The following is a 26,723-nucleotide window of genomic DNA, read 5'->3' as shown; positions in this document are numbered from 1 at the left end:
CTCCATTTTCCCTAGAATTCCAGTGTCCCTGGCATCAACCAGGTCTCCTGAACCTTTTCTGAAGTAAAAAATATCCTGGGGATATAAATATTACCCCTAAGCGACTTGAAAAAACTTTCAACAACAGTTTCTCAGGAGAACAGGAGAAGGAGTGAGGTTGTACAGAGCTGGCTCAACCACTCAGTGAGCCAGTAATAGAAAGACTTCTAGACCATTGATCTGTGAAGGTGTTCAGGGAGGCCCTGGCCCACAGGCCCAGGCAGGGCTCCTTGCAGCTCTGCTTCCCGTCCCTCCTTGAGGCTGCGTGGAGGGGCGCGGGGCAGGGGCCTCCCAGAAAAGTTGTCCCTGCAGCCCAGGAGCCCTGGGCTATGACATCTCTCCCCCTCCCAGGTGACCGGCTCTTGCAGGTGGATGGAGTGAGTCTGTGCGGCCTCACCCACAGGCAGGCCGTGCAGTGCCTCAAGAGTTCTGGGCAGGTGAGTGCACCGTTCCTGGAGCTCCCCTTCCTTCTGGTGATTTCCCGACAAGGGGGGCGGGGGAAGAGTCAGGAAACAAAACAAGACTTTTTCTTTGCTTTTTTTCTCTTTCACTTCTTCCTTGTACCAACACTTTTCTATGGGGATGTTAAACCCAGGAGGAAGCAGACAGATGTTCCCAAGCAGAAAACCTCACCATCTATAAATAACCTTGAAGAGCTTCCTTGTCGCTTGCCTCCATTCTGGAGTCAGACAGCTGCACAGGGCTGATGGAGTGAAGTGAGCTCTCCTGCCTGGCTCTGGCTGCCCCTCACACTCTCTGCTCCAGGCCTATCTGACCAGGGCTTCTGTCTGCTCCCAGGCCCTCTCACCCGCCGGCCTCTGCACGTGCTGACAGAGCTCTCCCAGTTCATGCTGTTCCCAACACCCTGTGTGGTTACAGGCCATACTATCCTGGGATTCTTATCACAGTGAGGTAGAAATTGAAACACCAAGGGCTGGAGGCATTCACCATCATGTGCTCCTCATTCTGTGCAGTGCCCAGGCAGCATCGGGATGTTATCATACTGTTTTCCTACCTCTGTCTGAGGGTGGGAGCCTTTGCTTGCCCCATTGTCCTAAGCCACAGGGCTGGCTTCGCCCTCTTGGTAATGAGGGCGTTGGCAGGGACAGAAAGGACTCCTGGGGGCCCTTGTGGCAAACTGAGCAGCAGAAGGAACCCTTTTGCTTCCCTTCCCAAAGCAGTCTTCTGGTCAGTGGTGGGATTTACCTGTATTGGTGACCTTTATTGACATATCTCAAGTACAGAGTCACAATTTATTAGTACTCTCTGTTCTTTAGACTTTTGCTAATGAACATGGTTAGAGAAGGTCCTTGGCCAGCCTACTGGTGGTAATGACAGGTAGGAATTGTCGCTCTGGGATCATGGCTTGGTGCTGAATGACAATTGCAGCAGAAGGATGTTGGCTTCCAGATGCTTTGGGTAACCCGAGTCTAGAGTGCATGGGGAAGAAATAGGGCCTGGGATACATGCTAGGGTGTGGGCTTTAGGTGATGGGAAACATTGGAGAGTTTTAATCAAGAGTGTTCCATGTTCAATGTGTATCTGAGATCAATCCATGGGTACCCAGGAGGGGAGTGGACCGAAGCAGGAGAAGATAGGGTCCAAGAAGCCAAGTTAGCTGCAGCTTGCCACAGTCCAGCCGGGCACTGGCAGCGGGAGAGGGAATGGAGGAGGGGAGAGCCCTGGGGGAGATGTTTCTGATGGAGAACATGCAAGCCTTAGAAACCAGATGGGTGTTTGGAGGGCAGACGGGAAGAGCTGGACCACTGCAAGTGTGGCCCCTGGGAGGATGGTTGAGAGATGCTTCCGTGTTCTATGGCAGCCAGTGCAAGGGAGGAATGTTTTAGGCAGAATAGGGTGGAATAGGGGAAGTGAGGGTGAGTGAAAGGAAGAAGATGAATTTGGCCTTAAATACCCTGAAGTGGAGGTACATGTGTTACTTCCAGGAGTATTTGTCCAACAAGCCATTGGAAATATGGCTCTGGATCCCAAAAACTAGGCTAGATTGGAGATTTTGATTTGACATGCAGACGAAGCAGCTCCTGGAAGTATCAGGAAATTAGGAAGCATTTGCAGGCTAAAAGGAGAGCCTCCTGGTTGCCATATGAAGTGTAAATTGAGTTTGTCCACCCATCCTTCTAGGTTGTAAGACTGGTCTTAGAGAGAAGAGGCCCCAGGACCGCACAGCAGTGTCCTTCTGCTAATGACAGGATGGGAGATGAATGCACGGCTGTTTCCTTGGCAACAGCCTCGCCTGGCAGGCCCGCAAGCTGTGTCTCCGCGACAGATGGTGAGAAGAGAGAGAATTGAGTGTTACTATTGTCATGTCATCCTGTGCTGCTTTTGAACTGTCAGCTCAAAAGGGAAAGCAGGACGGCTTCCTCTGGGTTCTTAAAAGATAGTGAGCAGTGGTGGTCATGACGCAGCCAGCTTTCTGACACGGTAAAAAATCTAATGGAATATGTTTCTGGAAAAAAAAATGCACTATCTCATAATGATTACCAGGCATAATTCTGTCCCTAAGCCTTCTGAGGTTTTCTGATCAGCTGCCAGAATGTTTGTGTTTAAATATTTAGGGATGAAATTGGAGTGAAAGAGTCAGGCAGTTTCTGACCAAAGCTCGATGTTTCAGTCAAGACACTCATAACAGAAGGTCTGAGGAGTGAGGAGGTAGTTGGGGAGAGGGAGGTGCTCAGAACCCTAGCCTTGTTATTAGCATCATTTAACAAAGCAAACCTCCGGTCCATTTCCAGGGGCATCATTGCACATCTTCTGATGGGGTGCCTCTCTGCACCTTCCTGTGATTCTGTTTCCTGCTAGGAAAACTTTTATTTCCTTAGTATATCATGATTTGGAGCTTAGCCATTTTTCAGTCTCTTTATAGAGATTTTCCTGAAGGTGTAAGTCAGGTTGAACGCAAGGGGTAGCCGCAGCGAGTGATGGAGTTGAGTGGAGGGGGAGCACCTGTGCGTAAATCAAGTCTGTTTCCTCTTTCATCGCTCCTCTGCTCACTCCAGGAGGGCCTTTCAGAAACTGACTATAGGACGAGGTGAGGGGCCAGATGGTGGTGATGGGGAAATTGGTCATATGGCACAGCTGAACCTAAAAGCTTCTGACGCTTTCATTCTTACTCCTGATCAAAGTTTACCAGTCAGGGCTCTGTCCCTCTACTGACTCATTGCCAACTGAGTTGGCGATGGCAGACTAGGGGAGACCCAGAGGCCTCTGTCTGTCAGATGACCGAGGTTCCTGGGGCTGTGCCCATCTTTGATGCCGGAGGGTAGCTGTCTCATCTTACGGTCAGTCCACGCGGCTGAACAAACAGTAGCTAAAACATTTCCATAGAGTTGACCATAATTATCTCCACAGACTAATTCCACCACATTTTGTTTCGAGTATACTAAAAAATGATTGAGGTTCAAAGTAGTAATAGGAATATGTGTGAAACAAGTTTTACTAAATGATATGGGCATACTGTGTATGTCTATAAACTGTATCTTTACATATAAACTTTGTTGATTACCTAAAATTGCTCTGTCCAATATGGTAGCTACTTGTCACACGTGGCTATTGAGTACTTGACATGTGGCCAATCCAAATTGATAGAATACATACTCGATTTTTGATGACTTAGTTCATAAGAAGAATGTAATATATCTCATTGATAATTGATTACATGTTTACATGGTAATATTTTAGATACATGGGGTTAAATAAAATATATGATTGTTTATTTTACCTATTTCCTCTTACTGTTTAAAATGTAGCTATTTAAAATATGTAGTTTGCATTTGTAGCTCACGTTCTATTTCCATTGGACAGCACTGATCTATAGCATGTATAATGGACTCTGTCATAAAAATTAGCCACATGAAATCTCTTTATGTAAAACAGAAATGATTTGGGGCTGGCCTGTGGCGTAGTAGTTAAGTTCATCATGCTCTGCTTTGGTGGCCCGGGTTCGCGGGTTCAGATCTCGGGCGCGGACATACACCACTCGTCAGCCACGCTGTGGTGGTGACCCACATACAAAGTGGAGGAAGATTGGCACAGATGTTAGCTCAGGGACAATCTTTCTCAGCAAAAAAAACAGAAAACAAAAAACCCAGAAATGATTCATCTACTTGACAGTTTTCATTTTGAGGCTGATCAACTTCATTTGTAATCTACCGAAGGATTTATCTTGTTCACATCCCACAATACAGGTGCTAAGTTTGAAGTCAAACTGAAAAAGAACGCCAGTGGTTTGGGGTTCAGCTTCGTGCAGATGGAGAGAGAGAGCTGCAGCCATCTCAAGAACGACCTTGTGAGGATTAAGAGGCTCTTCCCGGGGCAGCCAGCTGAGGAGAATGGGGCCATTGCGGCTGGTGACATCATCCTGGCCGTGAACGGAAGGCCCACGGAAGGCCTCGTTTTCCAGGTGGGAGGCCGTGAGTGAGGTAGCCCTGTGTGCAAGCTGACGTCAGCCGTGCTTCTCCCAGGCCCACCCACCGTTGGGAATACTCTGGGTTCTGGAAAATCATATCTGGAGCCTGGACTTGATTACAATTGGCAGAACATTCTCACATTTAACTTTCCATCCCGCTTCTTAAAATGAGGAAGCCTTGCTTTTAATTAGGTTCACAATGAAACTGAAGCTAAACCCCTGGCTTCTGTGCTGGCTAACGGTCTGCTAACATGCATTCCGCGAGATGGGTGAGAGGCTGAAGGGTCTTCATTGGGGCCCTGTCTGCCCTTCTTCCCATTCCTCTGTTAAATTTACAGCTTTTGACATATAGTGTTGCACTGGTTATCCTGTGTATGATAAAACGTATAATTAAAAAAAGAGAGTGAAAAGCGCACTTCTCAATGTCTATAGCAGAAAATCGCAGTGAAATATTGTGCATATCAGCCGGGGTCCTGGCAGGAAGCGGAGTCATTTGAGGAGAGTTGAACACAGGTGTGGGCTGCTTGTTGGGAAGCTCAAGGGAGCGTGTAGAGCCCTGGGGCTGGGAACCGTGGATGCAGTCATCCACGCCCCAAGTCCAAAGGGACATGGGAAGGAGAAATTGGCCCCAGAAACTGGGAGCGGGGTGGAGCAGACCCTGCCCATTTCCAGGCCAGCTCTGGGACATCACCTTTGTGGGAACCGCAGACTGGTGGCCTTGGCTCCTCGCACTTGGGGAAGTCAGGCCCACGGCGGTGTTCTCCAGAGTTCTCTGGGGCTGAGAAGCAGATCAAGGTGAGGGGTGGGGGGCCCAGCACCAGGGAGATGGGGGGGCACAGAGGAGGAGACCCCGCAGCTGTGCCAGCCCCACGTCTAACCGCGGAGTGTGGTTTCTCGCAGGAGGTGCTCCACTTACTGCGAGGAGCCTCGCAGGAAGTCACGCTCCTGCTGTGCCGACCCCCTCCAGGTGCGCTGCCTGAGATGGACCAGGGGTGGCAGGTAAGTTGCGGTGTCCTCTGCTCTCTCCACGGGCCTCATGCTCAGCGCCCCTTTTCCTGTCTGGTGGGTCCTGAGGAGCCCAGCTTGGTGTTACGTCGGGTTCAACACCACCTTCTCTCTCTGGGGCAGGACAATAGCCGGCCCCCAAGCTCCGTTAGTCTGTGACCGTTCAGGAGGCCCTGTGTCTGCCTTCGCCTTCCCCTCCCTGCTCCTGCCTCTCTCAACGTCTGGGTCTTCCTGTAGATGGTTGTATGTTTAGAACTTTAGGCCGTGAAACTTCTAGAGCCAGGCTCCTTGGCAGCCCAAGGATCAAAGTAAGGAAACTGTGAGCAAGGAGAGTAGGTATGAAACCAGACCAAGGGAAAGTAAGAATTTCCATTCTGAGGAGTGAAGTGGAAAACAGGATACATGTCCACCATCCTAAAGCATGAATTAGACACATAGGTCTAGTGCAAAGAAAAGAGGCTTTGGAATCTGGAAAATTCGGAATTTTTACCTTGGTGCCTGTGTTAGTCAGGTTCTCCAGAGAAATAGAACCAATAGGATGTGTATGTGTATATGTATATACAGAGCCTCTACCTCTATCTCTATCATTATCTCTGTCTGTATCTATATAGGGAGAAAGATTTTAAGGAACTGGCTCACGTGGTTGTGGGATTGTGGGGGCTGGCCAGTCTAAAGTCTGTAGGGTAGGCTGGCAGGCTGGAAACCCAGGGAGGAGTTGATGTTGCAGCATGAGTCCTAAGGCAGCCTGGAGGCAGAATTTATTCTTTCTTGGAGATCTCAGTCTTTTTCTCTTAAGGCCTTCAACTGATTATATGAGGCCCACCCACATTATGGAGGATGATTTGCTTTACTCAAAGTCTATTGATTTAAATGTTAATCTCATCTAAAAAATACCTTCACAGAAACATCTAGACTAGTGTTTGACCAAATATCTGGGTACCGTGGCCTAGCCAGGTTGACGTATAAAATTAACCTTCATAAAGCCACCTGTTGGGTGCCTGGGACACAGACTCTGCGGCAGGGATTCAAGCGCAGGAAGTATATAGAGCCAGCTCTTGGGACATCCAGTAAGGGTGAGGGAAGCAGGGCTGGGGGGAAGGGGAAGTTAGTGCGGTGCCGCTGCAGTAGGGGCCTTGGCTGACACAGGGGGCCCTGGAGCTGGGATGGCCTCTCAGAGCTGTCGTGAATTGGGGCAGGAAAGCCTGTGCCTTTGCACCCTGCATCACCCAGCATGGGGGCGTGGGCTGCCCCACAGGGGTGGCTGAACTTTGGCTGAGGCGGCTCCCTTGAGCTGAGCCCGATTCCTGGGGAGGGGCCAGCTGTGAGCTGTCAGGAGCCGGCACTCCTGGCAGCTGGGAGATGAGAGCCTCAGTCCGGGAGGGGGATGGTGTGGGCACCTTGGAACCACCTGCACCTGCTCTCACTTGCTTGCTGCATGGGCCCTGGGCACTTGTCTAACTTTTCCAGGCCTCATGATTCCTCATCTATAAGACGTGGATAAAATCGGTCACTTACCATCACTGAGGGTGACAGTCACTAGAGACGGCATAGGGGATTTGGTGACCTAGATCCTCTTAATTCTTGGACTCCAAAAGTGCATTTGATACAGACTTTGGTGAGAAAAGAGCTATGGGAGGGAAATCAGAAAGTTGCCACTTTGGGAAAGAAGGTAGATGGTGTGTTAAGTACCTGAACAGGGTGGGAGCGGGTCAAGTTTCACACGCAAAGATCAGGCCAAGGGGCTTGTTCCCTGTGTTGTTGTTGAGCCACCTAGGAAATGCCAGGGAAGATGTCCTTCTGTATCCTCCTGTTCTGAGGAGAATAGCTGCTCCCAGGAGAGCCCAGAAAAGCGTAGTGGGGAGGGCTTGGGCTGAGGTGCCGTGAGCTTGCTTTCCCTCTCCTCGTACCTGACGGCCACATGGAAGAGAGTTGTCATGCATTCATAGGGCTCCAGAGGTCAGATTGAACACCAAGGAAGAGAGCGTTTAGTTCACAAGTAGAAAAGCAGTTATGAGAAGGAGGCAGCCGTACAGACATCTGGAGTAGGTCATTCCAGGCAGAAGGGATAGCAAGTGCAAAGACTCTGAGACAGGAATGAGCCTGGACGTTTGAGGGACAGAAGGTAACAGATGTGCCTGGACTAGAGTTACTGAAGGTGAGCGTGGAAGGGGACGACGTTGTGGAGGGAGGCAGGGGCCACATCAGGTAGGGTCTTGTAGGTCTTGGTGATGTGCTGATTCTATCCTGGCTGCAATGGGAAGCCTTAGGGCTGGGACTGCTGGGAGAGTAAAGAGTTGAGCAGGAGCATGCCCTCATCTGGTCTAGACTTTAGAAAGATCACTCAGGCTGCTGGTGGAGGTGGACTGGAGCCAGGAAGCCAGCAGACATTGGGGTACGAGATTATTGTGGCCTGGACTCAGGTTGTAACTGAATAGTTGGTAAGAAGTAGTCAGATTTGGGATATGTCTGGGAGGCAGAGCCTGTGGGATTACCTTTGGACTAGATGTGGGTATGAGGAAAAGGAGCAATCCAAGTTTGGCTTGAGCAACTGGATGAATGGTGGTACGACTTACCAAGACCGGGAGTGCTTAGAGGGAGCAGGTAAGGGTAGTCCGCGGAGGAGAAGCAGTAGTTCCTGACAGCATGCAAAACCAAAATGTGTCTGGAACAGCCACCAGAGATGGCTGTCAGGCAGTCATTTGTGGAGAAGTGGTATGAAGTCAGCACTGGAAAAAGTGGATTTGGGAATTGTCAGCACATAATGCCGTTTAAAGCCGTGAAACGGACCAGATCATCTTGGGAAAGAGTACAGATCAAGTCAAGAAGAGGGCTGAGAAGTGAGCCATGGGCACCCCAACATCGGGAGGCCTGGTTCAAAGAAATGAGACAGCAAATGAGGCTGAGAAGAAGGGGCCTGGCAGGTGCGAGGAAACGAGGCATGGGCAGAGTTCAGAGTAAACCCATGCTTAAGTGAGTAAGTGAGTAAAGGGTGCTCTCAAGAAGGAGAGAGGGACCAATTATGCTGAATGAGATGAGGACAGATAATTGTCCTTTGGCTTTAGAAAGATGCAGGTCGTTAGAGACCCTGATTAGAGCTCTTTCAGTTGAATGATGGGGACAGAAGCCTGGTTGGGTAGGTGCAGGGAGAAAGGGGGAGATGCAGAAATAGTGAGTATAGACTCTCGTTTGAAGAGCAGAGAAATGGGGTGGCTGGCAGGTGGAGGAGGATGCTGGGATGGAGATGCAGGCTGGTCCATGGAGTCTGCCATGGAGAGGAGAAAGGTTCTTATCTGAATGTGCCCATGCTCACTGTGAAGTAAGAGGCAAGGTGGGGTGGGGGGATTGTCGGAGACTTGAGGAGAGAGATGAGAAATAATTTAGAAGGTAGAGAGAACAAGAAACTGGATTTACTGAGGAAGTAGAGAGAGATTATCTGGCAGTCTTGAGTGTCCATTTGACTTCTGCAGTCACACATTTGACATTAGTCAGTGGCTCAGAGGCAGGCCACTGTGAAGTCCACAGATAGTGTCACTAGGACTTGGAATTAAATTATAGCATCTGTGAATAACATATGATGGAGGCAGAGGGGGACAAGAGGATGGGAACTCAGAGTTTTCTTTGTTTTCAAAAGAGTGATTATGGGGCAGAGCCATGGAATCTAAGCAGAGTGAAAGGGAAGTGAGGACATTGCGGGGGAGGGTGAGCCGTGCATCTATTGGAACCTTGAAGAGGTGGAAGGGTTGCTGGAGAGAGAGTACTGGGGATGAGGAGCCAGAGGGAGAGGGACGGTTAAAAATGAGAGTTGGGAGGGCTCCCAAGGAGCATAAGAGAAAATGTAACTGTGCTTACTGTTTCTTTTTTATCTGCTCCATTTCAAATTTTGATTTTTGGTATACCCTTTATAACGTACATTATGTATAGTAGAGTTGTGTTTATGGTTTATAATTAAGTAAAAGTTCATATTTGGGGGTGTATCCCCCTCTCATTGTGGGGAGTGGGCAATCAGAAAGGTAAGGAGACCAGTGTGCTGGGTGGCAGAGGAAAGGTTCCCCTGTTATAGGTGAGGGCGGGGGCAGGGCACAGCCCTGGTGGCACGGAAATCCGTGTGCTCTATGACACCAGGGAGATAGGTCATGGGTGGAAGTGCTAAAAGATAATTTTCAGGAGAAGATAAAATCATGACTTTCACATAGATGTAAAAATGAACACACATTCAAGATTTGACCTAAGTCATTCAGTGAGGAAACACAGCAGGTGTTAAAACTGGTTCAAAAGGGGTTTCAAAGAATAACATGTTTATTTTTGCAGGGTTAAGAACTAACTAAAAGCAACGAATACAGCTAGAATCAGATAACCCAGAACGTTGTGCTATAGACAATGCACAGTTTCCTTTTGAAGCACAGATTTTTTTTTTCTTATAAAAAGTTGAGCAGTGTTAGCACATCATAGTGGGCTATCAAAATCATAGCCTAAAGGGCCCAACAGGGGTGTAAGCAGTTAAGGAGAATCAAGTAACGTCTGGAGAGGTGAGGAGGAGACCCAGGAAGTGGCATCCTGATGGGAAGGGGTTGAGGCTGCGAAAATGGGCTGTCTTGGATGAGGACAGACGCAGACAGAGAGACTTTTAAAAAAATTTCTTATTGGAGATAAAGAGTCATTGTTACTTCTGTTTTCATATTTTCTAAGTTTACAAAATATTTTTTATTTAAAAAAACAATGCTTGCATTTATTGAGAGCTTCTAACATCCCCAAGCTAAGGGGCTGAGCAATGGTTAAGTGCGTCGTTGAGGGCCCGGAGGGAGCTGGGGTCCTGACAGAGGGCACTGACCCCAGGGCCCATCTCTTAACTGCTCTGCTCTATAATCACATTAAAAAAACATTATTTTGGGGGCCAGCCCTGTGGCTTGGTGGTTAAGTGCACGCGCCCCGCTACTGGCGGCCCGGGTTTGGATCCTGGGCGCGCACCAGCACACCGCTTGTCGGGCCATGCTGAGGCGGCGTCCCACATACAGCAACTAGAAGGATGTGCAACTATGACATACAACTATCTGCTAGGGCTTTGGAGAGAAAAAGGGAAAAATAGGAGGAGGACTGGCAATAGATGTTAGCTCAGGGCTGGTCTTCCTCACAAAAAAAACAAAAACAAAAACAAAAAAACATTATTTTTTGAAGAAGTAATTTTTAGATCTTGTTCGGTGTGCACTATGGATTCAGTAATCCTTAGCATTTCTTTTAATAGATACCCATGCTCTCAGCAGACAAAGAACTTACCAGGGCAACGTGCACGGACACAGAGCAGAGCCCCAGCCTGGATCAGGAGGATAGTCGGAGGGACAGTGCCTCCCTGGACACAGGGGAAGGCCTGGGTCTCAAGCCAGAGTCTTTCCAAAAGGCCACCAGAGAGGCACAATGGGACCAAGATGTAGAGAGACCCTGGGCCATTTCCTTGATGTGTCCTCAGGATTCCCATCCTCATCTATGCAGACTTCACCAAGAAATGGATGCATCAACGTTGGCCACCTCTTTGGAAAAGGATGTGAGGCAAAACTGCTATTCGGTTTGTGATATCAGGAGACTTGACAGGTAAGAATCACCACGTCTGCAGGCATTTTGTAAACTGTATGCTTTCCTTGCTAGAAATTACAGTCAAGCAATCAAGGACTATGCTCAGATGCTTGCTGGGCCCAGCACTGTTCTAGGCATTTGGAGAGGAGGTGGAGACAAGAGAAGCATGAGGTCTGAGCTGCTGTAACCACAGCTTGTGAGCCTTTGGGAAAGAAAACCCCACCCAGTGGTCCTCTGATACCCTTGAAGCCTACAGGCGGCAGGCCTCGGGGGTCTTTCCCAGCACACACACCTCTGTCCTGCATCCCGCAGGGCCCCTTAAAGCACTGTGGTAAGAAAGAAAAGTCCCCTTGTATGTATGCACCATCATTTCTATTGCTAATACAGTGCTTTACAATCAACATCAGCTTAAAAAAAACACATCTACATCTTCAAAACCAGGCTGAAACATTCACTTTAATAGCCATTTTTAACTTAGCCTGCATTTGTGTGCCCCTTCCCCTCTGCTCCCCAGCCCCCCCCTGCCCAGTATTTTCAGTTCTCAGTCCTGTTCCGATGGAAAACATACTCTTTGATTCAGTCTGGCAGTATTTATTACAGTCACCCAAAGTGCATGGAAACCTGTTAGGAGCAGAGAGCAGGATACCAATCTTGGGAGAGGGTACGATACTGCTCCTAGGCAGTTATCGGCAGTGTGCTAGCTGGTTCCCCAGGCACAAAGCACGCCGGTAACCAAGAACAATGGTTTGTTTTTGCCGCTATATAAACCCACCAAGATTAGATGGCTCTTTTCTGTTGGTCATCCTAGAAGACTGACAAGGGCAGATCTATAGGGACAGTAGGTGACATGAAGGAGGAAGCAGCCGGTGTGATGCAGGCAGGCAGGGTGAGATGTGTGACACACGGAGCCAGGCATACGTTCCCGGAAAGCATTCACGTACAATTCTAACAAGACTGCTGTGCCATCCAAACAGAGACAAGCTAGTTTACAAAGTAGAACAGAGGGCCAAGCCCCGTCATCGGTGGTGTTCATTTTCATTGTCTGAAAACACATAAACACCAGTGGATTTATAGTTCCCTACAATTGCATTCTAGGCAATAATTGGTATACTTGATCAAATGATAAAGGAAATAACCTTTAGGGATTTATCCAAGGACAACTATTAGTGTGAGCTGGTAGGAAATATAAAAGGAACCGTACTTCCCTGTAGGCATGGGGCCACTCTTTCGGATTTTTAAAGGTTTTACTGCCAGATAGTTTGGGGTGATGGACAGAGACCCTGAGTGCTGCGTTGTAAAGTGACTCTGGGTTTAGGTAATAGCCTGGAGTTTGACTTGTCATGTGCCTGTAATCTAATATAGTTATCAGTTGTTAATAATAGTATTATTATTATTTTTTTTTACTAATTATTAGTATAGGTAGTCACTGTTTCATTTGTGGACTCAGAGTCTCATGGCTATTCAATAAAAAAAAAGATCTAATCCAACTTCATACCCGTGCTGGAATCTGCTCTGTACCATCCCCGAAGTAGGGGGCCTGCCTTGGCTTGAATACCTTGAGAGGTGCGGGACTTGCTACCTCTTGAGGTGGCCCATTTCATTATCATGTAGTTGTTAAGCAGAAAGTGCTTCCTTATATTAAGGGGAAATCTGCCTTTCTCTATCTTCTAAGTAGACACCTATTTCCTCCGATCTTTTTGTCATTCCTTTGTTTTTTTTCCCAAGAAACATCATGTTATTTTATTTTTCTGGATCAAATTAAATTTGGCTTAGTAGTTCTACTTGCAAGGGTATACCAGATGTCCAAAATCTGCCATCCTTGGAGGGGGTTGTCCCATCTCAGAGTTACGCAAGAGTCCTGAGGGCTTGATTTTTGCTGTATCTTCTTTTCCCCACTCAGGAACGTTTTTATCTCCCTGAGGGAAGGATTCAAACCATGTTAGCATCTTCTCCAACGAGACATTGGCTTGCCCTTAACCACACATAGTTAGTGACTGCCCCCTACAGGAGGAAAAGCACAGCACATGCCCAGCCATCTCTGAACACAGCTTCTCCAGCTCCTGGTGGGGGTGTGGCGCTTTGCAAACCCCACTTAGAAGTGTCTGCAGCTCCCTCCTGAGGTTGCTGTCCCAGGCAACTGCCTCTTTGTTTCTGGCATCTGTGAGTCAAGCTCTCTTTCTGCAGCTTAGAACAAAACGAGCACGGACTTCTTGATCACATAACCTTGGTTTCAGCTTTACCATTTACTAGTGTGCCTGGAAAGTTGACCTCCCTGAGCTGGAGGCTTCTCAAATGTAAAGGAAGACTGTGACAATTCCACAGGGCACTGTGCAGGTCAACAGCAATGACAGCGCAGAGTGCTGTCACAGCACCTGGCACACAGCAGGAGCTCAACACCAGTCAGTTTTCTTTCCCTGTCCTGAGCTATTTCCAGCTAAAAGACAGGTCCCATCAATCAAAATTCTCAGCAAATTGCCAGAACTTACCATCTGCCAGGTGGCTACTTCCTAAAGCCAGATGGGCTGCCCGCACCCTGGTAAACCCAGAGTGTTCATAGAGAAGATGAGATATTACCTTTTCTTCCTTGTTCTCTTCTTTTACCACATTGCGTGTCTGGAGACTCTACCATATAGTAGTAGATCTTTATGAACCATGTTGTAATAAAGAAGCATAGTACATTTTCATGGAGGGACGTCGGAATTATGTGCCTGTCGGAGGGATGACTTGGCACTAGGCATCAGTTACATCTGATGCAGGGTTAGTTTCTAAAGTTAGGGCATAAGGCAAAAATCACAAGTCACGTTACCTTTGGATGTCACGTTGGAAGGTGTGATGTTATTTGCTCCCCTTGTGTGGGAGCAGATCACATTTTCTTTGGTAGAGCCTCAGAAGAAGTCTGGTGGTTTGTGTTTATGGGCCATGCTGTCTGCAAAGTGCTTATCTTTACATGCTGGCCTCATAGGAATGAGGGGATGGCAGATTCAAGTCTCCCGCTCGTGTTCACTTCAGGGTCCATATTCATTGAGTGGAAAGTTGGTCATTGCAGAATGTTTAGGGTTACTCTCTCTCTCTCTCTGACTAGCACATATAGTTAAATTTGTATTATTAACATATGTGTAGTTTCAGCAAGTATCATTTAGTGAAAGTGATGATATAGGTCTTCTTGATTATTAAGAATGCAAAATGAAGCTGGAGTCCTTGAAAGGAACCTAAAGTTACTGTATACCTTCTGGGAGGCGCTGTTCCTGGAACAGCAAAGGATGATTAGGAGGCTGAAGGTCTAACTCAGCTGCAGCTGCCACGCCAGCTGTGACATCAGGGTAGCTGGCTGAGGCATGAGGCTGCCAGGTGAGTGGGGCTGTCACTCAGGTGGGAGGGCACAGGGGACCCCTGTGAAGTGGAGGGGAGTGCGTGAGGCAGACGCCTGGCCAGACACAGAAGGGGTCTAGCACAGCATCAAAGATCCCACAGTGGGCTGGGGTCTGGGTGCCGCCTTCAGCAGGGTTCTCTCCACACACTTGCTGGCTCCCCAGGGAAACCCCTTGCCCCAGTACACACCCAGCCAGGCATGCCACTCTGACACCTCCGAAATATTCATCTCCAGCTCAGGATTGTCATTTGAGCTGCACCCAGCAGTCCACTAGACCTCTCTACTTGATGTTGTAGAGACGGCAAACTCAACCTGCCGAACTCTGAACTCGGCACTGGCAGGAGCAGAGGTCTCAGCCCCAAGCTCCCGGCTACACGCGCGGGGCTAACGGGGACATTGGGTGGGGCCTGATGCTAGAGAACCGGAGAAGGCTGAGCCTCACATGAAGAGAGACAAAACCTGAACTTTGTTATGAATTTAACCACAGTAAACAGGGCAATTACAATACCTAGTATTTCAGGCCTGAAATGCTGTCTGCTCATTTGACTTGTCTTCCTAGGAGGTGGGCATGATTTTGGTGGCTCAAGTCCTAAAGGACAGCTGTCCAGGGAAGTTGGGCACAGTGTCTTCTGTGCTCAGTTAATATCCTATAGTGAGCAGAGGCTTCACAAGGATTCACTGACCTCAGAGCTGAACTGGGTCCCTTTCCTTAAAAGCAGGCGCTGGAGAGTTGCAGGATTTGGAGGGGCGTGGTTCTGGGGCCCTGCCAGCTGGTGTGGGGGAGGTGGCTGGGCAGGGAGCCCGAGTAGGGTCTCCAGAGTCTCCTCTAGGTCCCATCTGTCTATAAAAGTCTCCTTTTGTCAGACAGATTGGTAGGGAGGGGATGAGGGCAGGGAGCAGCTGAGGTCATTAAATGTACTTGAGGGCGAGCAGAGAGCTCCGAGCATCCTGAGCCCTTCAGGCTCTAGATGGCAGTCCTGCCGCATTATCCCCAGAAGCCCTGAGCGGGGCTTGAGCCCTGGGTGAAGGACTCTGTCTCTTTGCCTGGTGTGTCCACCTGCCACAACATCTGGCCTTGCTCTAAAGCGATGCTGCTGTCCTCACGAGTCCCCAAATCTCCAAGTGTTGCCCCCTCCATGAAATAGGTGCTGCCTGAGGACTCCCAGGGACCTTCTTGTGCCTATTGTTTCCCTGCTCACCTTTAGCCACACCCACAATCAAACTCCAGGTCAGATCTCCATGAGCAGCCTGGGGCGTGTGTGGAAGGAATGCCTGGTGGCATTCTCCCTGACTGGTGGCAGGGTTTCACCCTGGGGACCACTGAGCCCTCTCCGGACAGGCTGAGCACCTTGCCTCTTGCCCCTCAGGCTGACAGGTCTCTGTCAGGGCAGGGCCAGTAGCGGAGGCCCGAATCAAACCCTGAGAGCAAGGAGCTCCTTAGAAAAGTTGGAGGAGTTTGGTGGTGGGAGGTGAGGCGTGGGCAACAGGGGCTGCCCTGGCAGATGGGCACATGTTGCCTCCTGCTTCTCCTTGGCAGGGAGGGATAGGGGGAGGGAGAGGCTGCTGCGGGGGTAGGGGGTGATGGCAGGTGGGCCTGGGCGACAAACTTCCACAGTGTTCCCTTCCTATGTTTATAAGAAAAACATTTTTGACACAATTCATTCAAGTACTTTAAGGTTATAAACCAATTTTCCCTCAAAGTGCTTAGCAAGTTTTAAATATTTTTTGCTTAAAGTGAATGTTCCTCGTAGCATACCGTCTCCTTTTTATACAGGAGTCTATTTACGTGAAATGCTTTTTTACATATACCCTGCAGCTCTCATGTGCAGAAATATGTTTCTTTGGCAGTGAAACTCAGGTTGGGACAGATACTTGGGCTCTGTAGGGGGGAGAAGAGCCAGCTGTATAGGGGTTTGGGAGGTGCCCGAGATGATTTTAAGGGAAAGAGGCATTTCGGGAAAGGGGAAGGGAGGGCAGGGGGCACGTAACAAAGCCAACCCATTGATCTGGGGGTGGGGAAGAGGCTGATAAGCAAGGATTCATATATTTGGTAAAAAGCTACATCTGTGTGCATTTTTTTAGCTTTTCCTATTCATCCTCTCTAACCAGACTCTCGACAGATATTTTCTAAGCACCTTCTCTGCGTGTTTGAAGCTCTGTGCAAAATGCTCCGCCATCTGCATGGACTGCTCTTTCTAATCAAAAAGCATGTGCGATGACCTTCTGGCAGCCCCTGGAAGGTCTGTTCTTTCACCGTGGCATCTGCGTCTTCATCGCCAGACAATGAGCCTCACCGTTCATCTGCTTCCTGTGTCACACAGGGAGTAAATGTCACTCTAGCTGGCTGCCTCTCCAAATAGGCACTTTTTCAGCGCTCAGAAAAGGATGTGATATTTGCACAAAGTGCTTTGAAGGTCACCTGCTTGAGTTGCTCCCAACCTCTTGCTTTAGCCCTTTCCATGTAATTTCATCTGTTGAAATACTAATCGTAATCATGGTAGTAATAATGACATCTCCTACTTACTGAGAACTTACCCTGCACCAGGAGCCATGCATGTCTGTATCAGAATTATTTAATTTAAGCATCCCAACAATCTTGTAAGTTTCTTGACCTTCCCATTTTTCAGATGAGAAAACTGAGGTCCCAGAGAAGTTAAGAAACTTGCCCGAGATCTGACCGACTCCCCACGTGCAGGGGAGTCTTAGAACTGGGTCATAGCTCTGGTTCAAAGCCGTGCCCTCTGGCAAGTCGCCCGTGGTCTCCTGGGCTTGGTAAGGAGCTCCCCCTGCTCCTGTAATGCTGTGCTGCCTCTACCCTAGCCCATACTACCTGGATTGTAGCATTTGTTCACTGCTGGCTCCTCCCATTGACTCGGGCCTCCTCAAGGATGGGGGCCATGCCTCATCCACTGGTCACCTTCTGGTCCCAGAGCAGTCTCTGGCAGGAACTGTTTGAACCCTGCCTGGTTCTCATCGTGCATCATGATGAGCATCCTCAAAGGCAAGGGAAGGCGGGGAGAGGAATTTTTGATCGATGCTGGAGGATGCATGGGTTTCTGTTTTCTAGTCCTGAATTGGACATGGGTGATGAAGAAGGTGACATGTGCCGTCCATGTGAAGCCTCTTCTCCCACCACGGAGGATGAAGTGTATCTTACCGTCAACTCTACATCAGAAGGCCAGCTGCCCTGTGGAGAATGTTTGGAGGCAGATGCAGGGACCATTCCCTTGCCACAGTTCTGTTCTTGGGGTGCTCTCTCAGAGTCTTTGCCTCTGGAAGAGTCCCTTGATAGTGAGAGCGAATGGGAAGATCTAGAGGAGGCTGTGGACCCAGATGATGGTGCCTCAGGTGGGTATCACTCTGTCTGGGTGGAATGCAGCTGGGCTGAGTTCTTCTAGTGGTACTTTGTTTTCAGTCCACTTTGGGAGGATGATGGTTCACGGGCATCATGCATTCCCCTCTAGGGGCCACACATTATCATGGCAGGCGTTTTCACTGATCACTTACCATGGTCCATGTTCTATGACAACCCTATAAGTTAGAGTTATCACCATCCCCCTTTTACAGATGACACATTTGGGACTTTCCCAGGGTCATACAGTGAGTAAGTGACAGAGTCAGAATTCAACCCCAGGTCTCCCACTGCACGGACCAGGGTTCAGTGCTGTCCTCTGCTGCCTCCAGCACGTGGCTGGGTGCACGGTTTCTCCTCAGGCCTCTCTCTTTTGGTGGGTTGCTTGTCAATTGCCGATTCCTGTTTGGTCTGCCCCTGCCTGCCCCTGGGCTAGATAGATTTCAGAGAAGAGTCTTGGTATCACGTAATGGGAACCTTCGTGCTGAGCCGCTGTGGCTCCACAGTGAGCTCTTTCTTGATCAAGAAAGTCGAACTGTTAACACAAGACGCTGCCAGAAGTTGGGCCTAGGTCACCAGGCTAGGGCCGGGTCATGCTGAAGAAGACATGGGAGGAGTAAGTGCAAGGAAAACTGTCAGACTGCGAGTAGGCTGGGTTAAACTCTTGACAGGTTGGTAAACCACACCACTTTCTGTTAAAGTGCCTACAACATATGTATTTCCAGTTTTTAAAAAGTGCTGAATGTTCAAGAAACTTTCACATAAACACATTTTCAGGGCGCATTGACACTTACCGAGACATCGGCTCATGAAGATTTAGGTGTAATTGAAACACACTCATTCACTTTCATTCCATGGTGTCTCAGCTACGTTTTCACCACGAATGATTGAACTGGATTCTTAGAGGACAGTGGCAGGTGAGTTGATAAGGCGGGTGGATATTTGAAATTCAAATATAACAAAAGGCTGGTTCTTATCTGAAATAGAAAGCAACAGGTTAATAGAGGGGATGTCATGGAGGCTTTGAAGACCATGCATGCTATTTATGGGGAAGTTGAACACTCTGACAACTTTGGGAATGATGCATTATGGATTCACAAAAGTGTGGACCAATCAGGGATCAGCTTCTATGTGGAGGGCAATCTTCCTAGAGGGAAGAGAGTAAGTGACAGAGTCAGCCCTCCTCAGGGCTGGGAAGCTAAGAGAAAATAGGGTCAGCAATGCTTCAGGGACCCACAGGGACGCAACTAAGGAGCACAAGTGTCAGTACTTATGAAATGTCCCAGGAGATCTGCAGTGCCCTGGAGGGAGCTGTAGAGAGCAGAATAGAGAGAGCAGGGTTTTGCAGTAGGGGGCGCTCAGGCTCCAAGCCTGGCTCCGCCACTTACTAGCTGGGTGACCTGCAGCAAATGGCTTTTAAACCATCTAAGACTCAGCTGACTGACTGCCAAACGGCGATGATGAAACCCACCTCATGCTGATATCATAAGGGTTAGAGGACATTGTGTGTTGGGTGTTTAGCAAACTGCCTGGCATGTAGTAAAGGCTCCAAAGGTGTTAGCTATTTTTATCATAAATCATAAAGGAGGAAGATGACGCAGGGATATGACGCAGCTTTATTAAAGCACTCGATCCTGTTGGGTTTTTCCATGTAGACAGGAACTAGGCAACTTTGTCAGACCCGTGCCCTAACATGAGGGGTGGGGTGGGGAGGGGGGAATACTGCCTTATGGCAAGAGTGTCAGGACCTGGGGTGAACTGCATAGCCCTCAGCTATGGACGGTGGTATGGGTGCAGTTAGGCTGAGTCCCGTCGCAGTCGCTTGTCCTCCCTGCTGGTGAGAGGCTGGTGGCAGGTGTGAGCACTCAAGGAGTGAGCAGCCTGCAGACGTCCTTCAAGGCGTCCTGGACCTCTGCTCCTAGAACATTGACTTACTTGCTTCTTTTGGACAAAGCAGCTCTTGACGTTCTTTAAATTCTCTGAGAGGTCCACAACTCCCCAAAACTAAGGACCTCTGTTGTCTATATTCCCTCTTTCGTCCTGGGAGTGGGGAGACGTCTTGGAGGGTATGAAGACGACTTTGCTTATGGATGCAGTAGTGCGTCCTTTAAATCTATATAACAAATTATTTTGTTTGGTCATTTTAGACATTAAGACAGTAATAGTACACAGCTAGTTTCTATGAACGATTTAATTTAATTCTCACATCGACTTTGAATGGTATTCTAATTTCTCTTTTACAAAGTTTATTTAATTTGTCTGAGATCCTACAGCTAGGAGGGGCGGATTCACCCTGCATCTGTCTGATTCTACTTTTGGTGCATTTTTACATTTCCTCTAGAATGTGTCTTTCCACATGGACTTGTGTAACACACAGGTCTTTCCATCACGTGTCAGGAGTCCTACTTTTTCCCTCACATAATGTTTCTCTCTGATGAGGCTAAACCAACCCTCGCTGTCCGGTGAGATTAGGAAGGCCATCCAACTGTTCTATTTAGGGAAGGCTGCTGGTCAAATGGTGAGGTGACCCGGTAAGAGCTCCTTGTTGTTTTAGGTGAACACAGTCTTCAAAGGCAGAATCCGAGGATTTCCGCACGGACGTCCTTTTGACCGTGATCACGTGGGAGAGCCCTCAGATGTCCTTGGTCCAGAGAATGTACCCACAGCCTCCGCCACCGGGAAATAAGCCTGTGGGTCCCTGAGAAGATGATCTGGGATGGAGGGTCTAGCCCAGTTGTTAAGAACCAACTTCAAATGATCATGCCTGTCACTTCTGAGACTCATTTTGAATAGTGGCCATGACCTCTGTCAGTTCTGGGGTTTATGTCAGTAAAGCTTTGTGTGGGTGTGTGAGTACTCTTGTACTTATGTCTAGGGGGTGGGGGCTCGCTCTTGTGAAAGAACTTGAGAACCAACCTCCTATATCAAGATAAACCAGGACAGGGCCAGGTCTCGCTGCTGCTATGGTTCACACTTTCTGGGATAGATACAATGATCCAGTTTGCACTTTTTAGATCTCCATTGGTTGAAGGAGTGTCCACGGTTTTCAAAGTGCCCCAGTTCCCTCAAAGGAATCTGCTGAGGGACTTGGCTCAAAGGTCTTGGGAGTAACTTGTTTTGAGATCTTTCTGTGTTCTTCCTATGCAACTCCATTTGACTATAAATTGTTTTAAAAGCATTTTCCTTTTGGACTCAACAACCTGATTCTAAAGATTATGTGAAGGAAAAATAAGATGGGAACATCTAATAAAAAAGGAAGAGTGAAGTGGGAGATCCAGCGTTACCAGACATTAGGACACACAGCCACCACCATAACAAAAGACCAAAACCATGTGGGATTAGCAAATGCACAAAAGAAATAGACCCGATGGACCACAGTGTGAGCCAAGGAACACACTCAGTGCTCTATACTGGGGGACACATGGCAGTCAGCATCTCAGCATGGGGGAGGGAGAGCAACTTCATAGCTGGAACTGTGATAGCTGGAGAAAATGATTTAAATTCAACCTCACTTCAATTACTAAATCACATACAGATTGATTAAATACAAAAAAACACATCAGAGAAAAACTGGTAAAAAATGGACTCTAGTTTTATCAAATCGACAGAGGAATAATAAGCTTCCTCTGGCTTACGGCAGTAGACAAAAAGCATAACAAAGAAGAACTACAAAGTTGACAATATTGAAAAAGTTAAAACTTCTGTACAATAAAAAAATTAATGTAAAAATAGGAGCAATGGTTTGGGAAAACATTTATATAATTGTGAGTAAAGATTAATATCTATAATATTTAGAAAGCCCATTATAATTTATAATAGATTAATAAAGGATTTCAATAGACAGTGTATACAATAAAAATACAAATCATGGACAAAAACATAGTCTAATCAAAATAATGTCACTGTACTAATTTGTGTTCACCACATTTGCAAAATTTTAAAAAACACAATCCAATTCTGGCAAAATTTTGGTGAAGCTAGTGTACTCAGAAATATCAAAAGCCATAAAAGTGCTTATGCTATTCCTGAGAATTCATCCCAAAGAAATAATTCAGAATAAGAAAAAAATCTGTATATTTTAAGATGTTCATTGCAGTGTTCTTGATAAAAACGACAAATTGAAAATGGTGAAAATGCCTTAGAATATGGTAATATTAAAGGCAATTATGTCAACACGGTGAAAAAAATGAATAGAATAGAATAAAATAGAAATGGTAATAGAAAAAATATGGTAATATTAGAGACAATATGGTGAAAAAAACACAGTTATAGTATAGTAACATAATGGAATATTATGCAGACAAGAAAACAATAAAAATAAATAGAAAAAAGTCACAACTTAGAAGTGTTTGATATAATAGCTCAAAATTGTGCCCAACTGATTACAGCAACAGAAGAGCATGTGTGCAATGGAGACGTGCAATGAAGACACGAGAATGCTCAGCAATGGGACAGAAATCACCCAGTGTTTGGGTGATGGGATTAGGAGAATAGATTTTATTCTCCTAATAAAGGAATAAAAATTCCTTTACTTTTACAGATTTATCACTTAAATAATGAATTTTCATTGAAATGAAGAGACTAAAACAGCAAAAAGAAAAAAGTAAGAAAGAAAGCAACAACAGACAAAAGAAAACTAAGACAAAGGTTTAGAAAAGGCTGTGGTCTAAAACCTAACTTATGAACTTTTCTCTATGTGCTTTTATTCCTAATTTCCTGGTCTCTTGACGATAGAAAGGTCTTATAGGTCACTTGGCTTGTTCTGCTGTTAATAAAAAAGAAGTTTCCAGGCATCTGAGCCCTCTTGTTTCAAATGCTCTCAGGGCTGGAGCCAGCTCTCTTGGTGCACCATTACACAGTTTCATGGGCCTCGAGGTTAGGGAATTAATCAAGTGTGCAATGAAGTGAATAAATAACAGTATTTACAATTTCAGAACTGCTTGCACTCTGGTTGCTTATTTCCTCTTTGGAAAAGAAATACTTGGCTACAGGTTTGAAATGAGTCTAGTCCTCCTCCTTGTGGAAGAGGACCCCCCCGACTTCCCGGCCTGTTTACGCATTTTGAGCCATATCTCATGAAGAACCTGTTAATTTGACATAGACGGTCTTGATCGCAGCTGCCCCTTGCTTTGTTTCAGGGCAAATGTCAGAAAGAACAGTGCAGTCCTAAGGGACTCAGCTCGTTGCCTGCAAACTGTTTCCATGTCTGGCTTCCACATCATACATTCTCAAAGCTGGCTGTACCTAAGAATCAACTATAGAGGGTGTTAGAAATATAGCTTCATTGGCGTCACTCCTGCAGACTCTGAATCAGCAGGGTTGGGGTGAAGCCCAGAAATCTGTACTTTTACCACACTCAGCAGAAGATTGTATGTGAGGCCAGATTTGAGAATAACTGATCCAAATGCTTCAAGATTTTGCTTGGCCCTCCCATCTTCCCTCTCTGCCGTAAATATTTACGAAGCTCCTATTATGTGCCAGCACACCATTTGTATGAGGTTGCTCAGACATAGACATGTTCACCACTAAATTGTGGAGCAATAAGGGGCTTCCCAGCTCAACATAGTAAAGATGTCAATTCTCCCCAAATTAATTTATAGGTCTCATGCGATTTCTATCAAATTCCCACCAAGATATTTTGTAGACATAGACAACCTTATTCTAAAATTCGTTTTTTTAATTTAATATTTTAAATATAGTTTACCTTATACAAATAAAAATATGTTCTGAAATTTATAGGAAAAGGCACAAGCCCTAGAATAGCTAAAAAATCCTGAAAAAGTAGAATAAAGTGTGAGGAATCACTGTACCCAATATGAAAGCTTACTCTATAGCTGCTGTAGTGAACATGGTGTAGTATGGCAGAGGGATAGACACATAGATCAATGAAATAGAATAAAGAACCCAGAAATAGACCTACACAGATATTCCCAACTGATTTTTGACAAGGTACAGAAAAAATTTAATGGAGAAAGAATAACCTCTTAACAAATGGTGCTGGGATGATTGGACATCCATAGGTAAAAAAATGAACATTGACCTAAACTTCACACCCTGTGCAAAAGTGAACTCAAAATGGGTCATGGACTTAAATGTAAATGGAAAATTACACGACTTTTAGGACAAAAAAGAGAAAACCTTTGGAATCTAGGGCTAAGCAAAGAGTTCTTAGATTTGACAGCAAAAGCACGATCTGTCAAAGGGAAAATTGGTAAATTGGTCTTTTGCTCTGAGAAAGATGCTGTTAAGAGGATGAGAAGTCAAATTTCAAACTGGGAGGTGTTTGTAAACTACATGTCCTACAAAGGAGTAGTATCTAGATATATAAAGAACTCTTAAAACTCAACAGTAAAACACCTAAAATCCAATTAGAAAATAGGCAAAAGACATGAACAGACATTTCACAGAGGATGATACGCAGATGACAAGTAAGCACATGAAAAGAGGTTCAACTTCACTAGCTGTTAGGGAAATGCAAACTCAAACCACAGTAAGATCTCTCTATACACATATCAGAATGGTAAAATAAAAACTGGTGACAACACCAAATGTTGGTGAGGATGTGGATAAAGTGGATCACTCATACACTGCTGGCAGGAATGTAAAATGGTACAGTCACTCTGGAAAACAGTTGGGCAGTCTTTTATAAAAAGTAAACGTGCAATTACCATAAGACTCAGCAATTGCATATTAGGCATTTGTCTCAGAAAAATGGAAACATGTTCACACAAAAACCTGTATGTGAATGTTGATAGCAGCTTTATTTGTAATAGCCAAAAACTGGAAACAATGCAGATGCCCTTTAGCTAGGTGAATGGTTAAACACACCGTGGGACATCTGTACCAAAAGAAGGGAACTATTGATACATGTTTGGATGGACCTCCAGAGAGTTATGCTGAGAAAAAGCCAGTTGCAAAAGCTTGCACAGTATGATTCCATTTATGTAACATTTTTTCCCCCATTGGGGGAAAGGATAGTCTTAAAAACAATTTATGATGGAACAACTAGATACCCATAGGTGGGAAAATGAATTTCAGTCCTTCCTCATACCATATATAAAAACGAACTTGAATGGGTCACAAACACAAACTAAAAACTAAAATATAATACTCCTAGAAGAAAACATAGGAAAATATCTTCATGACTTTGACATATACAAAGATTTCTTAGACAGGATACTGCATAGATTTTTTTTGTGTGTGAGGAAGATCAGCCCTGAGCTAACATCCATGCTAATCCTCCTCTTTTTGCTGAGGAAGACCGGCTCTGAGCTAACATCTATTGCCAATCCTCCTCCTTTTTTTTCCCCCAAAGCCCCAGCAGATAGTTGTATGTCATAGTTGCACAACCTTCTAGTTGCTGTATGTGGGACGCTGCCTCAGCATGGCCAGACAAGCGGTGCATCAGTGCGCGCCCGGGATCTGAACCCGGGCCGCCAGTAGTGGAGCGTGCGCACTTAACGGATAAGCCACGGGGCTGGCCCCTGAATAGATTTTAAGATTCAAAGGGTTTTGGAGTCAGGTAGACTCGAGTTCTGGCACTGATAATATTTAAGCCTTTAGTTGACTTTTTTATTACTCTAAATCCAAGTTTCCTCTTTAGTAAGCCTTTTCATAAGGATTAAATGAAAAGTTATACAGTCATGCACTGTGTAATGTTTCAGTCAATGGCAGACCACATATATGATGTGGTCCCATAAGGTTAGCACCATATAGCCCAGGTGTTCAGACGGCTCTACCATCTAGGTTTGTGTAAGTACACTCTATGATGTTCACACAATGACGAAATCTCCTGATGCATTTCTCAGAATGTATCCCCATCGTTAAACAATGCATGACTGTATGTGAAGTACTGAGCATACTGCTTATTGCATAGTATACCCACAAAATTATAGCTATTAACATAAACAAAAGTGGCTGTCACATTCATGGGCTTTTGTAAGATTTGTCTGGATTCTAGCCCAATTCTGCAATTTTCAAGCATCTCACGTGAATAACAGACATGTAGCAAATTGAAGCTGATGCTCTCATTTTCTTAAGCTAGAGTTCTTAAAGTTCTGGTCATTTAAAAAAGTGATATATTGGATGTCATTAAAACTAAAAACTTCTGCTCTTTGAAAATCACCTGTAATAAAATGAAAAGGCAAACCATAGACTGGGAGAAAATAGTCACAATATATATATCTGATCAAGAACTTGTATTTCAAACACTTATCATTCTATAAGAAGACAAACAACCCAATTTAAAAATGGGCAAAGTATTTGAACAGATACTTCTCAAAAGACATACAAATGGCCAATAAACACATGGTAGTATGCTCAAGATCACTAGTTATTAGAGCAATGCAAATTAAAACACAATGAAATACCACTACACACCTACTAGAACAGCTAAAATTCAAAAGAGTGGGCATACCAAGTGCTGGCAAGCCAGTGGAGCAGCCAGGACTTTCATATATTGCTGGAGGGAATGTAAAATGGTACACCCACTTTGGATAATAATTTGGTAGTTTCTTATAACTTTAAACATACATACAGCAATTCCACATCTAGGTATTTGCTCAAGAGAAATGAAACATATATCCACACAAAGACTTAAATATGAATGTTAATAACAACTTTACTCATAAGGGGCAAAAATTGGAAACAGAATCTATCAATAAGTAAATGCATTAAAAAATTTTAGTAAAATTGGAACTACATTGAAATTACTCAGTAATAATAAGGAAAGAACTACTAATGCACATCTCTGGAGACATTTCAAAACTTTTATTTTTTAGTTAAAAAGCTAGACACAAAAGAGTACATGCTATATGATTCCATTTATCTGAAATTTTAAAACAGGAAAAATTAACCCATAGGGACAGAATGCAGAATAATGTTTGCCTTTGATGGGGGGTGGAGAGAGAATGACAGCAAAGGGACATGAGTGAATGTTTTGGGTGATGAAAATTTTCTTTATTTTG

General features: G+C 45.9%; 1 protein-coding gene across 1 annotated transcript; it reads left to right on the top strand.

Annotated features, from left to right (window-relative positions):
- Window positions 1–368: 368 nt before the first annotated feature.
- Window positions 369–11,123, top strand: LOC131406942 (putative protein FRMPD2-like). The gene is made up of 5 exons (XM_058542843.1): window positions 369–476; window positions 2,182–2,329; window positions 4,245–4,459; window positions 5,366–5,464; window positions 10,710–11,123. The coding sequence occupies exons 1-5, from the start codon at window positions 369–371 to the stop codon at window positions 11,055–11,057; spliced, it is 918 nt and encodes a 305-aa protein (XP_058398826.1). The 3' UTR covers window positions 11,058–11,123.
- Window positions 11,124–26,723: the final 15,600 nt, after the last annotated feature.

The sequence above is a fragment of the Diceros bicornis genome, chromosome 6 (assembly GCF_020826845.1).
Source record: "Diceros bicornis minor isolate mBicDic1 chromosome 6, mDicBic1.mat.cur, whole genome shotgun sequence".
Taxonomy (NCBI): domain Eukaryota; kingdom Metazoa; phylum Chordata; class Mammalia; order Perissodactyla; family Rhinocerotidae; genus Diceros; species Diceros bicornis.
The sequence above is the reverse complement of the archived record's forward strand: the minus strand, read 5'-3'. Positions and strand labels throughout refer to the sequence as shown.